We start from the raw sequence: 16142 nt of genomic DNA, 5'->3' as shown, positions 1-16142 counted from the left end.
ATAATTTCTTAGATTATATAAATATAATATAAGTTTTATTATTATTGTTATATACTTTCTCCATAAAAAATTAAAAAAAAAATATAGAATAAACAAGATTTGTTTTTTCATGATCCAAGAAAATATAATGATGATGCAGCAAATACATTAAAGGCTTGACTTGTGCACACTTGATTTGTGGCCTAATAATGCTTAAATTAATGAAAGATAGATACATACTCTGTTTCTATAACTATTACATTTATGCGCTTGACTCTGACTTTCTGATTAACAATCTTTTTTGTTTGTTTTTCTTTTATACATTAATTTAATGAAGCTTCTTATGTAGTTTCCAGAATTTTTGCCTATTTAAGCATTCAAATTTGTTATTTTGCTTCAACACATTTTTCAGCATTCTCTTTTTTTGCTCTCTAAGCTTTGATGGTACCGAAACGACCGCTTAAGGAAGGGGCCGGTGTCACAGATTCCGAACATCCGATCAAACGCCGACTTTTACTTTCGACGTCGGTTCACTATTACTTCATTTCTTTTTTTTTTTTTGTTATTCTGTTATGCATTTTCGTTTATCGTTTTTCCTTTTTCTAATTTTATATCATGAATTTTCAGTATTTTTAAAGGGGCTCGGGATCTGCATGAGTATATGCCACACTTCGAATCCCGCATGCGCCAATGGGTATAAATATTTATGTTATTTCAATTACTTGTGATAGAATCAACAACTTTGGTTCTGTATATTTAATTAGTTTGCGGTCTTTGTTTAACAGGTGAAAGAGGAAGTGAACCGTGTAATCGATCCATTTCTGGGGTTGGTTTAATCACTTTTACGTATTATGTGCATTCATATTTTGCATCGTTTTACTTTTCCGTTTTTCTTTTTCCTGCTTCAATTATTTTAGCATGAAAATTGTTTTCGATTGGATATTTATTGCAGATCCTCCAACTGTAATAATATCGAATGCCCGACCGGATCAAGAACACTGCAGTTGCAGTTCGATAGTAAATTGCCCCACAGACTATTCACCGGCAGTAGAATTATGTCCGAAGATCGAAGCCCGGTAAAAATAATATTGTACGATTCTAATTCCGAAAAATTAGTAACGTCCGGTCCCTATTCTTCGATCAAGGTGAAAATTAATGTGCTTGACGGTGATTTTGTCCATGATCAAAATCAAGAAGAATGGTCGAAAAAAGAGTTTGATCGAAAAATAGTGGAAAACAGAAAAGGGAAAAGGCCACTGTTGAACGGAGAGCTCGTAGTTCCGTTGCATGATGGAGTAGGATATATTGGCGATGTCAGCTTCACCGATAACTCCAGCTGGATTAGAAGCGGCAGATTTCGTTTGGGTGTAAAAGTGCATTCCGGTTGTGAAGAAACGAGCATTAGAGAAGGGATAAGTAATGCGTTTAAAGTTAAAGACCATCGTGGAGAATGTAAGTAGTATTTTTTTTTTTTTTTATAAAACTAAAGTAGATATAACTAACCATAGAAAAATATTTGATGAACTGATATGCATACATTATATACATATATATGTATCTATTTTGTCAGCATACCAGAAGCACCATCCGCCAAGCTTGGACGATGAAGTATGGCGGTTGGAGAAGATAGCTAAAGATGGAGCGTCACATAAACGACTAACTCAATTTGGAATTTCTTGCATTAGGGATTTCTTGAGGTTGTACGTCACAAACGAATTGTCTCTACGCTCTGTAAGATACTTATTTTCTTGAAATATATCTACTACTTAGGTTGATTAATGATATTGAAATGACGAAAAAGAAAAAAAAATATATTTTTGGAGAATTAAATAAACGGGACGTGATTGATTGATTGATTGGTTGATATGCAGGTACTTGGTAAGGTTCAAAGCAAGAAATGGGAGACGATTATTAAACATGCTGAAACATGTATTTTAGATGACAAGAAATACGTTTATCGGAGTGCACAAGGAACGGGGTTGTTGTTCAACTCCATCTACAAGGTTATTGGTGTCACTTTCGATGCTCACAATTTCCTTTCGACCGATAATCTCAACGTGTATCAAAAGGTTTCATTTCTTTATTTATCCTCGTAACACTTTTTTTGGTTATTTTCAATTTCAACACTAATGTAATGAAACTCGTCGTTTTTTATTTCCTTAAATCTTTATGTCGACAGAGAATGGTGGAAGATCTGAAGCAGCACGCTTATAAAAACTCAAACGAAATTGAGATTTTTGACCCGATACCAATTACAACTTACCCTATGCTTTTCGGCAATGCAAATTTCCATGTCGAACAAGGTACATCAACTATCAAACTCGTGTTTTTTTTTTTCCATTGGCCAGCAAATATAGTTTCTTTTAAAAATAACTCTGTTTTTTTTTTTTTTTCACAGATCAATTAGGACTGCAGATGAACCCTATTCATACAACAACTTCATCGACTCGTAGTTCGTTTGAGTTGGGTGAGAGTTCGCAAATGCAAGGGCTAAGTCCAACGTTTACAAACAGTAATAATTTTGGGATGAGTATTGATTCTCCTAGAGGATTCTTCGTCGAAGAACACACTAATTGGGAAGCTTCCGGAGGCAACTACTACACGGAATCTCAACTATCAACTAAGGAGCTCGATTTCACCGTCCATAACAATTTTAAGGTAATAGACTCTATCACCATGGAATTCCGGGCAATCATCAAATTATTTTTTTAAAAATTCTTTTAATTCTCGAATATATATATGTCATCAGGAACCGAAAGCGAAAAAGAAGGTGGTGCAAACTTATGGAAGTGGGAATATATACTAATGTTTTCTTGGAGCAAGAAAATGGAAAAAAGGAAAAACGCAACGATTATATTTAAGAATGTAATGTAATAATATTATCCTTCGATTCAAAATAGGTTAGATTGTGTAAGATAGTTTGTAATTCCGAGTGCCTCCGAATGAACCCTTTGCTGAAAATGCAGCAAAGGGCTAATTTGTATGTATATAGTTTGTTGTGAGAGTAGAGGAGTGATTTAGAATAGTTCTACGCAATACTATCTAAGTTTTTTAGAGCTGCGAAATGAAACGCACGCAGGAAAAACCATCCGGACGTACGGACGGACGAACGAGTATATTGCGTAGAATTTTCTTAGATATTTGAAATCCCCCCCTCAAAACCTCCCCCATCCAAGTGCCCTAATTAGGGATTCAATTAAGTTCAGATTTTGTTGGTATATAATACATCCTTTTTTTTTCATTTGTTAGGTGTTTTGATGCACCAAATCAAATGTTTGGTACACAGAAATCAGCCATGCAATATTTATAAAATTATTATATTTTAGATATTTTCTTCAAAATATTACAAAAACATCCCATATTAAATAGAAAAAAGTTAAGGAATATTATTGGAATCTAGAATATAATCTTAAAATTGAGGTCGCTAGGGGCTAAATGTTAGACGGTGCACACCTGAAGGGGGTAAATATAATAATACAAACAACATAGGTGTTTTTCCAAAAATTAACCCTACCTGAAAGGGGTGTTCGTAAATCGTAATGTATTCTAAATTTAATTTCTATAACTAAAACTCCTTTGTTGTGGAATATAAAATATTTGGATGGAAATATAGGAATTTTCATCTTTGTTAGGACTTTTGTGTAATTTCCTGAAGAAACAAAACCTTAAATTTAATTGGGAAAAAAGTATAATCATAGCTTCTAGACTTCTAGTGTTTACCACTTAAATATTTTTAGTTCTGCATGTTTCAAAACACACTTTTGATCCTTCAATTTACCATGGTATGGCACATTTGGTCCCCTCCGTTCATTGGCCTTAATTTGATGAAATGGGGCACACGTGTCCATCACGTGCGTGATTTCATTCACCACTAGCCACTAACATTTACTTGAACGACGTGAAAATGTGGTAATTTACGCGAACAAATATGCTTGAAGACCAAATTTGATTTAGTGGCAAACATAACGAACAACAAAAAGTGTATATTTTCAAGTTAAATTACATATTACTTTAATAAAAAGTAACTTATATTTCAAATTTTAATCAACGGAAAACAATAGTATAAAAAATATTATTTTTTTTCGACAGAAGACTTTTTAATTTATTTTTTCAAGAACGTGGGATTATGTGGTAAATATTTTTGAGGAAAATGGTAGATTTTTTTTTTTTTAATATTCTAATTAGTTTGGTGGTGGATAATTTATGAATTTATATAAAAAATAATTCTCATCTTCTACTTATCATTAATCATCTACATGATTATATTTATTCTCTATAATGTCCAGCCTCAAAGACATCTAAAGAAAACTCAATTTTCAGTTTTTTCATATTCGATAAGAGTATAATTAAATTTATTTGATTTCTAGATTAGTATGTTGAATTAATTCAAAACTTACAACCAAAACACAAAAAATGCAAAAGAAGATAGAAGATGCATACTTATTATGGATAGGTAAAGATGGAGAGATATACATATTTACACTGAAAATTACAAATAAATAATGTCGATGAAGACTTATAAAAAAAAGTTTGAAAAAATTAAGATGAGATATATTAGATTTTAAATTTTTAAATAAAGTTTCTACATTTACTAACACTCTTCGTGTGATATTCTCCCACAAAAATGTTGTTTAAAACTTGTAGAAAAAAGATTTGACAAAGTAAAATAGGATAAGTATCCGCTATTGAATTTTTAAAATAAAATGTCCTACATTTACTAAAACTCGTCGTGCATTTATCACCACCCTTTTAAATTCATTGGATTCTTTTTTTTTTTTTTTTCAGAATTTTATTTTAAATAATAAATTTAAACGGACCAAACTGAACATTTAGTTTGTAGGGGTGATTATAAAAAACCCATCAATGGGTATTTATTCATAAAGAGATCAAGATAAAAATCTCCTTTACCAATAAGTCCACATATGGTCCAGATTTTTATAAAGCACTAAAATAACCTCTCATACTTTAATATGCTCCAAGTTCATCATTAACTTAATTTAACCTCAATTTGATCCCAAATTTCACAAATTATTCAATTTTTACCCAAAACTTTTTTTTTCAACATGTTTTTTTTTTCAAATTTTTTTTTTCCCGCCGGATTCCGGCGTTGACTTTTCAATTTTTTTTTCTTCCGGATTTTTTCACCGGTTTCCGGCGTTGCTCCAATTTCATCCTTAACTTAATTTAACCTCAATTTGACCCCAATTTCACAAATTATTCAATTTTGACCAAAAACTTTTTTTTTCCCAAATTTTTTTTTCCCCGCCGGTCTCCGGCGTTGACTTTTCAATTTTTTTATTTTTTTTCTTCCGGATTTTTTCGCCGGTTTCCGGTGTTGACTTTTTCGAATTTTTTTTTCTTTCTGTAACTTTTTTTTTTCGTTTAAACAACAATATTGCTGTGATTGACAGTAATATTAACTATTTTACTGTTAATACTGTTAAACACAGTAAAATTAACTAAACTACAGTTTAACATAGTAATATTGCTATATTAATCTCTAGCACAATAATATTAACACAACAAAACTCATTATTATTGTGTAATAAAGTAATATTACTATGTTGACCGTTCAACAAATGTAAATATAATAAAAAGCCAAAAGAATTAATATTACTGTGAGTGACAGTAGTATTACTATAAAAACAGTAATATTACCGTCAACCACAGTAATATTACAATAATAGACAGTAATATTATTACGTTACTCCGTGAATAATTCAAACAAAGAAAAAAATCCAAACAAAATAATAATATTGATGTGGTTGACAACAATATTACTATAACAACAGTAATATATACCGTCAACCACAGTAATATTATTGTGTTTACAGTAATATTACAATAATAGACAGTAATATTATTACCTTACTCCGTGAATAACTCAAACAAAACAAAAAACCCAAAAAAATAATAATATTAATGTTGTTGACAGTAATATTATTGTGTTTACAGTTATTTTACTGTCAACGACAGTAATATAATTACGTTGACTTATCAACAAATCAAACAAAATAAAAAAAATAACAAAAAATAAAAAATATTAATACTACGTTAATTTACTGTCAACGGCAGAACAATTACATAAATGTATTGTCAATGGCAGTACAAGTACGTTAATTAACTGTCATTGACAGTATAATTTCGTTAATTTACTGTTAGTGACAGTATAATTACGGTCAACGTTTAGCGGCGGAGGTAAAAAACAAAAAAAAAAAAAAAAAAAAAAAAAAAACACTAAAAAACACTAAAAAAAATCAACGCCGAAAACCTGCGAAAAAATCCGGAAGAAAAGAAAAGAAAAAAGAAAAAAAAAAAAGTTAACGCCGAAGACCGGCGGCAAAATTGTTTTTTTTTTGAAAAAAAAAACAGTTTGGGTCAAAATTGAATAATTTGTGAAATTTGGGGTCAAATTGAGATTAAATTAAGTTAAGGATGAAATTGGAGCATATTGAAGTATGCTAAAAAAAGTCAAAATTGGATTTTTGTGGTCAAAATTGGATTTTTGTAGATAAAATTGATTAAATTGGGGTTATAATTAAAAATTGAGGATAAAAGATTGGGGTAATATTGGCATATACATGAAAGTTTCCTTCATTTATAATAAATATTAAAATGATGGACTTATTGATAAAAGAGATATAGCCCCTATAGCTACAATAATAAAGATCCTTGGTTGGAGACTTATGCACAAAAACCCTTAATTCGTATATATAAAATCATTGTAAATTAGTTTTCATGCGAAATTTTATTTGCTCACCATCAGTGAAAAATTCAGTGAGAGAAAAAAAAAGGGGGAAACAGTTGATAATATTATAATATATTTTAAGGGTAAATTACAAACACCCCCAGGTATGGTCAAATTACAAAAATCCCCCTCTTGTTTGGATAATTACATCTACCCCCTCAACTATGATTTTTTCTTACACCTCCACCCTTATGGTGCCAAATTCAACATAATCATCTAGATTCCGTGAAATTTGCTCTAGTTTGTACTCGTTTTGTGTAAAAATACAGTTTCCGATGCACCAGAAACTGATATATACAAGCTAAAAATCAGATATTATGATCATCTTGCTTCATAATGTAGAGTTTGAATGAGATAAAACGGGTACAAAAGTGATAATATTCCATATAATCTCGAAGATTTCACTAAATTTGAGGAGTTGAGGGGTGGTTGTAATTATCCAAACAAGAGGGGTGTTTTTGTAATTTGACTATACCTCAGGGGGTGTTTGTAATTTACCCTATATTTTAATCAATTGCAATTTGCCATTTATTCTTCCTCACCAACCAACCCATCTGCTAATTATAAAAAAAAAAAAAAAAAACCCAACCCATCTGCTTTTCTGCATCCCATTATTTACTTCTTCATTTACCATTATTTACTTCTTCTTCATTTTTCCTTTGTGTCGGTCGCAAATTACAATCTAATATACATTTTTTCCTCAAATTTTATTTATTGTACTGTATTTCCCCATAACTGCTTGTCCTTTTTACAGCAATTTTACCCCCTTCATTTACTCAGTTTTCTTCGTTAGGGTTTTTCCCCGTTCAATAGATTTCCCCCAAATTGTTTGAATTCCTCACAATTATTCCTAGTGAGATGTGTTCACTGACTTGTTTAAGGTAATGATTCGCATTTGCTCCTTCGATTTCACCCTTAGATCGCGCACTCAGATTCAGCTCAAATTCAAGTGAAATTTCTTCTGAAACCCTAATGGCGTCGGCATCTAAGCAATACTACGCAACCAGCAGTCTGGTTATCGGCTACGCACTGTGTTCGAGCTTACTCGCCGTGATCAACAAATTCGCCATTACGAAGTTCAATTACCCGGGCCTCCTCACCGCTCTTCAGTACTTCACCTCCGCACTCGGCGTTTGGGTTCTCGGCAAATTCGGTTTCCTGCACCACGATCCCTTCAATGTCGAAACCGCAAAGAAGTTTCTCCCCGCAGCATTCGTCTTTTTCCTCGCAATCTTCACCAACACGAATCTCCTTCGCCACGCAAATGTCGATACTTTCATCGTCTTCAGATCTCTCACACCGCTCCTCGTTGCGATCGCCGATACCGCGTTCCGGAAGCAGCCCTGCCCTTCGAAACTGACGTTCGTCTCTCTTGTCGTCATTTTAGGTGGTGCTGTTGGATATGTAGCCACCGATAACGGGTTCACTCTGACTGCGTATTCGTGGGCTTTCGCGTATCTGGTCACGATTACGACCGAGATGGTGTACATCAAGCACATGGTGACTAATCTCGGCCTCAACACATGGGGGTTTGTGTTCTACAATAATCTGCTGTCGTTGATGATGGCACCCCTGTTTTGGATCATAACCGGGGAGTACGCCGACGTGTTTGCAGCGCTGTCGTCGTCGTCGAGCGGTGGCGATTTGTTCGAGCCTGTCGCGTTTTCCGCGGTGTCTTTATCTTGCCTGTTTGGGCTGCTTATCAGTTTCTTCGGTTTCGCAGCAAGAAAGGCTATCTCCGCCACTGCGTTTACGGTTACCGGCGTGGTGAACAAATTCTTGACCGTGGCTATAAACGTGTTGATTTGGGATAAGCATTCGACTCCGTTTGGTTTGCTGTGTTTGCTAATGACAATCGCCGGAGGGGTTCTTTATCAGCAGTCTGTAACCGGAGCAGTTGGGAATGCTTCGAACTCTGCATTGTCGAAGCAGTTAGACACTAAGGATGATAAAGCAGATCTCGATGAAGAGAAAGGTATTTCTGGTAAAATTTCCGGTATATGATTTTGTTTTTTAATTTTTTTTTTTTTTTTTATGTTTCGGATGCTGCAGATGAGACTTCACACGGCTTGTAATTCAGATGTTTTCAACTATTCAACCCAGGATTTTATATGTATGGAATGATTTAGTTTTTACTATATAAATGCATATGTGCTTTAAAATGTAACAGACAAATATATTTTTCTATATGAATTGATGCTGAGGATTAGTAGAAATTTGTTTGCCGTTCGCTTTTATTGGTACCTCTGTGGAGTTTGGCTGAATTTATATAGTTTACCGTGAATGGGGAACAATTCTGTTTTCTTTCTGGTATTTGGTTTGTTTCGATTTTGCCGTTATTCGTTCTAGTTAGATATGTTTCTATAATGGCCTATGTTTTTTTTTTCCTAATCCACCTTCTCCTTTTATGAGTTCATAATTAATTTTCAATTGCTGTGTTATTAAGGATTATGTGTAATTGAATATATTGGGGAACTAGGTTACACATTTGTGGGTGTAAGCACTTTTGTGAATAAGCATGTTACTGGAGACGAGTGTGCCTTCTATTGATTTAGGCATTTTTTTTGCAAAAACCTAGAAATAAAAATCAGTTGTTTGTTTCTATGTTGGAAAAGAAAATATTCTAGATTCAAGTTCAAACATTTATTTGGTTGTAGAATGCAGAGAACGCTCGTACGCTTGTTGTAAGATGATATTGTTCGTCCCACAACAAGGTAAATAAGTGCAGTAACTATTGCGAGCATCTTTTGTTTACGAATTTATTATCATCTAAAGCTTCTAACCTGGTATTTAGCGGTTACCAATCTTCATTGGTACAAGGGAAGGAAGGTTGAATTTAATGAACTTTGTGAAGAAAAATCATTTATTGTTGTGTGATAAATTACCCTGTAAATGTGCTAACTGGAGAATGATTAATGAAATAAAGGTATAGTTGGTACTTGTGGTTTTTTCTTGTTTTATTATATAGCATGTGTTTGTATTTGCTGGAACTCTATTATCTAGTAGATATTTTAAGATCATTCATTCAAAAGTCTCTCGTAATTCTTAAATATATGTCTCCATTAAGAATGTATTGGATGGAGGACTTATAAGCAGTGGCCAGTCCAGGAATTCGGTACAGGGGGGGCTTCAATTTTCGGGGGTTTGGGGGCAGCGCCCCCGAGATTTTTTTAGGATTTTTTTGAAAATAGGAAAAGGAGAAACGCAAAAAAAGAAAGAAAAAAACAAATTTTAGAGTTTTTTTGTATTAATTTGGATTTTGGGTGGGCTAATTAATAAAATTTGGGACTTTTTTGTATTAATTTGAATTTTGGGTAGGCTAATTAATAAAATATGGGGCTTCTTTTGCATTAATTGAAATTTTGGGTGGACTAGTTAATAAAATTTTGGTGGACTAAATAGAAATATGATATAATATAGGGGGCAAATTAAAAAATGAGGGTGGGCTTGAGTCCACCCTTGCCCAAGGGTGGACTCGCCCCTGCTTATAAGGAATTTTTTTAGTTTGAATTAGCTTGGCTGCCGTTACTCGGAATGTCTCACATTTAAGGCAATCATGGCAACATTACCTATCAGTATTACCATCTATTTTCTGCATTTTGTAATGTTAGTTGTTAATTACTCGTACAATTTCTTCTTGTTTTTTTTTCCCGCAATTATTTACTGCAGTCTGCAGCCTTTGATGAATTCCTGAAACAGAATTCGTTGTAGTTAACTGTAGTTTGAGATTTGGAAACTTGATAGAGAAGTACCCTGCTTGCTTGAATTCACATGTGAAATTGAAAAACATGAATAGAATGCATTAACTTCATATGTCTACTTGTTTTGTAATTTGAATAGTTGCACTAGGGACACAAATTGGTTGCGGTAACATGATTTTCATATGATTTAAAGCAATGTTTATTGTACAGGCATCTTTTTTTTGGCAATTTCTACGGGCGAACAACATAAGTATATACATTATGAGTGTGAGTGAGGTGATAAAACTTGAGGTTTTGTGTGTTTTGTACTAGAGGAGTTAGTTTATCCAAGTCAGTTTGCACCTTCTAGAACCAAAACCGAACCAGAAAACTCGAACAGCTGCTTATAAATGTCTGATGTTGCAGTGAAAGGGTGGGATTTGAATGCAAGTGTTACCACTATCTTATTTCTTTTGTTAGTAAGCACAAGTTTATTTAACTGTAAGAAATTATTGTCTACAGCTATTGTTTTCATTCACTGGATTTTGCTGCCATTCACAAAAGAAAAACATTATATATCAAGGGTGGGTGTGTCAGATGAAGGATAGATCTTTGTTGTGTGTATGATATAACTAGTTAACTGTCTTGTTATTATTTCTTCAAAATTCAACTTCAATCATCTCAATATGCCAGCTGACACTAAAGTCAATCATCTATTGAGTCTCAACTGGTTAGTGTTTTTTGATTGAAAGTAATGATGTTAGTGTGACAAATTGACTAATATATTAACAACATGAACCATAATAAGCTGGCACACTTGTAATTTGGCCTTACAAACCCCATTTGATTATAAGATATAATTACAATTCCCTTTTCCAATTCCAATTCCAATTCCATGTTCCTACACACCCACACCCACAAAAAAAAGAAAAAAGGAAAAGGAAAAGGAAAAGAGGAGGATATTCTAGAAAACCATACCTATCAAGAAAAAGGCTAAAACTAACTAACAACTCCTAAACCATTAATTATTATTAACATAGGCCCTTTTTCCACATTGATGTGAAAAATATTGTAGCTTATGATCATTTGACTACTTACTACTACTAGTCTATTATATATATATTTGGTGTGACACACACACAAACACACACACACACACACTAATAAATAAATATTGAATGAGAATAATTGAAAATTAGGCAAAGACAGCACCACAAGAAAGAGCCATCAAAAGCAGGGCAGCTCTCTCAACCTCTCCCCATTGTGATTGTGATTGCCTCTTCTTCTTCTTCTTCACACCACCACTTGTTCTCTCCGAATTTTCAATTTCCACTTTCTCCCCCAATGGTTTTATCATTTTCCTTGTTTTCCCTATTTTGCCCTTCTTCACCTCATTCTTCCACCCTTCCACCGCCGCCGCCGGAGTGGGCCGCCTCTTTCTGTGTTTGATCCCACAGGCATTACACAGCGACTGAAAATCAACCATTCAATTCAACAACAAAATTCAGTATCAAAAACAAAATCTCAAATAAATAAATAAATAAATGAAATGAAATAAAAACCAAACCTTGGGGCCTGATGGGCCACTCCTCCACAAGGGTGTCTTTGTGGTTTTGCAATCAGAGCAACTCTTTTTGTTTGTCGTATCTGACAAACCCCCCTCTTCCTGCATAAACCAATTACACAAACAAACACCCATTAAATTTACAAAAGGTGTAATATAAAATGATCAATCAAGTATCTTATTTTCACCTTTTGCCCAGATTCCATCACTTCCTTTATCATCATCATCATCATCTCTATTTACTACTCTTTCATCATCTACTACTAATAATAATAAATGTCGAATTACCAATTTTTTTTTAGTTCGAACAACACTTGAAATCTGTGGAGGCAAAAAGGAGAAAAAAAAAACCCAGAAAGAAAGAAAGAAAGAGAAAGAAAGCAGCGGTAGCGAAAAATTGAGCAGCAACCGACCTGAGAAGGTGCCACCCCAGCAAAAATAGAACCCTAATTGGGATTTTGTTGAAATGACGGAAAAGGCCCTCACACTCCCCGCCAATAATAAGTGTTAAATTATTCTGGCGGGCATAATATGACACACGTGTCATCTTGCATGCCTCGATCCCTCACTTCTTCCCAAATTCTCATCCGCACCATTATAATATAATACTAGTCTATTATATCCACTAATCAATTACTACTTATATGTTATAGGAAAATTCGGGTACTGAAATTGGAACTAAATTTCTCTATAATATTTTCCATTCCAAATTTTGAAATTTGATTTACGATTTTCACTTTTTTTTTTTTTTAATAGAAATAGAATACATATTAGATTCTAATTTTTGATCTGATTTAATTACTGAAAATATTTTCAAAATTACGATTTTTTTCCCCTCTAAAATTACACTTATTGTATCAATGTTCTTATATATTTATATGCTTGGTGACTAAATTTGGGAAAGTCCGAACCCCATTGATTCCTATCATAATTTTGTTTTAAGTTTTTGGTACAAGTTTTTTTATTTCAATTTTCAAAGTTCTCACTTTCGAAGTATTTTTCACTTTTTTTTTTCTCATAAACGGAATCATTTTTTTTCCTTTAGAAAAAAATTAGAATTTTTGAAAGGTGCTAATTCCAATTTGATCCCTCCTGATTTACACCATTAGCTAAAATCCTTAATGATGAACAACCATAACAAACCAGGACACAATCCCGGATTTTTTTCTTTTTTTGTTCGACTTTGTTTAAGTTCATGAGAACACGTCTTTTTCTACTTACGGTGAAGGAAATTTGTTTGTGTGTTTCCAGCTTTTTCTTGAACATCCCGGTGCAATGGTTACATTTTTTTTTTAAAGTAGTCGATTTGGACTACAAATGTGTATAAGCGCGCGCATGTTGAAAAATCATATCCGCGTGTTATGACTTCATAAATGCTTCGTGATAGAAAATAAATTATGGTGGCATGTCGTAAATTGCTTCCACCAGGCCTGTAAATAAGATCAACTTTAAAAATGCCGCCAAGGTATTGGTTCTCTCTCAATCTCTCTATCTAACCTTTTGAATTGTTACTAAGGTTGCATCTTTTATGCTCAATCTCTGATGATTCATCCGCATTTTCTACTCTACAATCGAAAACAATTTTTTATGCCCTTTATTAATGGAGTTTATTACATTTACTACTTTTGTGAAATCTGTAACTGTTCAATTTATCCGTGTCATAAAAAAAATTAGTAAATACCCTCCTCTATGCTTATTTTTAGGATGCATACTCGACCCATTTAACTTTTGACCGTTGACCTGCTGTTAAAAGACAAAAATACCCCAAGTAGGTTAAGCCTTGGGTTTTTACAAAAATAAAAAATAATTGGCAAAATGGGTTTTTTAGTCCCGTAAGTTTACCAGTTGAGAGTTTTAGTCCACCATGTTTCAAAATAAGAATTTTAGTCCCGTAAGTTACAAAAGTTGGGAATTCTTATCATATGACCTGCTATAACAGGTAATGTGATGGTTGGTTGAATGAGTTGGCATTTAAAATATAAAAATAAATAGATTAATAATAAATTAGGTGATGTGACTAATGAGTTGGACGATTTTGGAGGGAAATAAAATATACCATCAAATTATTTTTTTATTTGATGAATGGAAGAAACATTTTTGTAGTAACTATTCTTCAATTAATAATTTCATAGTTTTCAACTGATAAAAATAGTAATTAATTATATCTTTTTACTCATTATGAATATTTGTTATTTTTGGTTTGATATTGTATTTTATGTTTGGAGGCTCTACAATGCTTTTTTGGTAAATTTAATTGAAAAGAGTTTTGAATATATTTTATTATTTTTTTGGTTAATTCGTAAATTTGTATCTGATTTCTTATACTAATTATGATTGTGCATGTCATTTAACTTTACAACTAGGTTTAATAAAAGTTTTTTCCGATTTTATGTTGAATTTGATTGTTGGTTCAATGTCACGTAGTCACTAAGTACAGATTTTAAAAAAATGAAATATTTAGATAAATATGAATTTAATTACTATTTTTATGAATAAAAATCAAGAAATATTAATTAAACATTAGATAGTCTTATTTTCTTTGTAAGAAATAGTAGATTTTATTCAATGGTTTATTGTGCAAATATAACAAAAAAAATAAATTTATAAATTAATATGTTAAATTTTCCTCATTTTTTTGGTGAATTTGACATTAAGGATCATTTTTTTTTTCCAAAACCATCCAACTCATTAGCCACATCACCTAAATTATTTTTATATTTTAAATGCCAACTCATTCAACCAACCATCATATTACCTGTCATAGCAGGTCAGAGGACCAAAATTCCCAACTTTTGTAACTTACAGGACTAAAATTCTGATTTTGAAACATGGTGGACTAAAACTCTCAACTAGTAAACTCTGCTTCAACCTGATCCCTAACAAGTAACAACCCATCTCCGTCATTGTACCCTCATCCAAATTGATTTGATTGCTGGTTTTGTAGCTGATTTTGATAGGTGGTTGTTGCTTGAATTTGATTCCTAGTTTGCTCCGGCAGTTTGGTTCAACAACAAAGATGAATGTGGGGTTCGGGAGGGGGATTGTTGTTGGCGGCGGGACAGGGTTAGAGTGGATTTTAATTAAATTCTGTAAAATTGTAATTTAATCCCTCAAATTTCTGCAATGTTTTCACAAATTCAATTTAGTTCTTTAACTTTAAAAATTGTCAATTTAAGGACTCTGCTTTTCTTATATCGAAAAACCCCAAGGATGTTTTTGTCATTTCATGGGTAAAAAAGAAGAAAAAATCGCACAAAAAGCGAGTGAGACACACGATCAGCTCCAAGGAAGTTTTCGACTTTGACTAATGAACACATGGGGTATTTGCTAAATTTTTTATGACAGAGGGAAATTGCGCAGTCGTGAATTTCACAGTGGTAGTAAATACAATAAGCTCTTTATTAATGTGTATGGATGCCTTTTAATTTTAACTAGCAAATTTTTTATTGGTTTTTTTTTTTTTTTTCTTTTTTTTTCTTTGAAGTAGCATGATTCCAATTTTCGGAGTTTCCCTGCCTTCTTTCTTGAAATTTGATTTTCAACTACGAAATTGTATCGTAGCTATATTTGCCTACGTATATATCAACAATCTTTGTAACGAAGTTTTTTTTTTTTTTTTTTTATTTCCTTTAATTTCGAGACACTAATATACATACACAATTATTGTTATATATTATATTCCACGGCATTGTTTGTTCAATCCTTTTCAATTATACAGTTATATACTTATATTTAGATCTATCAAATAATGGAACTATGAATTACTCTGGATACTCTCACTAATAACTTTTTTTATGTTGTGTAATTTTTTTTTTATTGTGATTATTAATAATATTTTTTCCCCTCTTATAAATTATAATAGTCAACCGTGCAACGCACGGAGAAACAGATATCCATAATTATGGCTGACAATCGGGTCATGTAAGTCGAGCTTGGGTTAGCTCAAATTCACATACCACCGAGCGTCGTTACCATAAGCTCAAGCTTATATACTATCGGACCTCATTAGTATAAGTTCAAGCTCGGCTCATATATTTTTTTCGGATTTCAGGTTTATATCGTGCTTCGTTATTTTAAAACTGTAATAATTAAAAAAAAATATTTGAAAATAAGTGATAAACAAGATTTACCATCATTAAAGCCAATTTAAAGAAACCCTAAAGCCTAAACA

General features: G+C 32.6%; 3 protein-coding genes across 4 annotated transcripts; 2 read left to right on the top strand and 1 right to left on the bottom strand.

Moving 5' to 3' along the window:
- The first annotated feature begins 379 nt into the window (after positions 1 to 379).
- LOC105958170 (calmodulin-binding protein 60 B) lies at positions 380 to 3202 on the top strand. The gene is made up of 9 exons (XM_088826711.1): positions 380 to 503; positions 607 to 673; positions 765 to 805; positions 932 to 1431; positions 1550 to 1710; positions 1851 to 2048; positions 2159 to 2282; positions 2378 to 2637; positions 2729 to 3202. The coding sequence occupies exons 1-9, from the start codon at positions 421 to 423 to the stop codon at positions 2783 to 2785; spliced, it is 1491 nt and encodes a 496-aa protein (XP_088682837.1). The 5' UTR covers positions 380 to 420; the 3' UTR covers positions 2786 to 3202.
- Positions 3203 to 7285: 4083 nt separating this feature from the next.
- GONST4 (golgi nucleotide sugar transporter 4) lies at positions 7286 to 8943 on the top strand. Of its 2 annotated transcripts, XM_012982240.2 has the most exons (2): positions 7286 to 8702; positions 8780 to 8943. In XM_012982240.2, the coding sequence occupies exons 1-2, from the start codon at positions 7700 to 7702 to the stop codon at positions 8800 to 8802; spliced, it is 1026 nt and encodes a 341-aa protein (XP_012837694.2). In that variant the 5' UTR covers positions 7286 to 7699; the 3' UTR covers positions 8803 to 8943. The 2 variants fall into 2 exon arrangements, with proteins under 2 accessions (XP_012837694.2, XP_088682827.1); XM_088826701.1 differs by having other exon boundaries at positions 7476 to 8943.
- A 2287-nt stretch (positions 8944 to 11230) lies between these two features.
- Positions 11231 to 12470, bottom strand: LOC105958213 (GATA transcription factor 16). Its single transcript, XM_012982216.2, has 3 exons — positions 12160 to 12470; positions 11975 to 12073; positions 11231 to 11878 (listed from the first exon to the last, which is right to left on the bottom strand). The coding sequence occupies exons 1-3, from the start codon at positions 12202 to 12204 to the stop codon at positions 11603 to 11605; spliced, it is 420 nt and encodes a 139-aa protein (XP_012837670.2). The 5' UTR covers positions 12205 to 12470; the 3' UTR covers positions 11231 to 11602.
- Positions 12471 to 16142: the final 3672 nt, after the last annotated feature.

The sequence above is a fragment of the Erythranthe guttata genome, chromosome 2 (genome assembly GCF_056151865.1).
Source record: "Erythranthe guttata isolate IM_541 chromosome 2, IM_541, whole genome shotgun sequence".
Lineage (NCBI taxonomy): Eukaryota > Viridiplantae > Streptophyta > Magnoliopsida > Lamiales > Phrymaceae > Erythranthe > Erythranthe guttata.
Note: the sequence above shows the minus strand (reverse complement) of the source record. Positions and strands in the feature narration are given on the sequence as shown.

Bases quoted from the DNA above. Each gene is read 5' to 3' on its own strand.
- LOC105958170 (XM_088826711.1), top strand. From the start codon at position 421: ATGGTACCGAAACGACCGCTTAAGGAAGGGGCCGGTGTCACAGATTCC. The intron at 1,711-1,850 runs GTAAGATACTTA...GTTGATATGCAG, and splicing joins ACGAATTGTCTCTACGCTCT to GTACTTGGTAAGGTTCAAAG. The intron at 2,283-2,377 runs GTACATCAACTA...TTTTTTTCACAG, and splicing joins AAATTTCCATGTCGAACAAG to ATCAATTAGGACTGCAGATG.
- GONST4 (XM_088826701.1), top strand. From the start codon at position 7,700: ATGGCGTCGGCATCTAAGCAATACTACGCAACCAGCAGTCTGGTTATC.
- LOC105958213 (XM_012982216.2), bottom strand. From the start codon at position 12,204: ATGATGATGATGATGATAAAGGAAGTGATGGAATCTGGGCAAAAG. The intron at 12,074-12,159 runs GTGAAAATAAGA...TGGTTTATGCAG, and splicing joins TGATGGAATCTGGGCAAAAG to GAAGAGGGGGGTTTGTCAGA. The intron at 11,879-11,974 runs GTTTGGTTTTTA...GTTGATTTTCAG, and splicing joins GTGGCCCATCAGGCCCCAAG to TCGCTGTGTAATGCCTGTGG.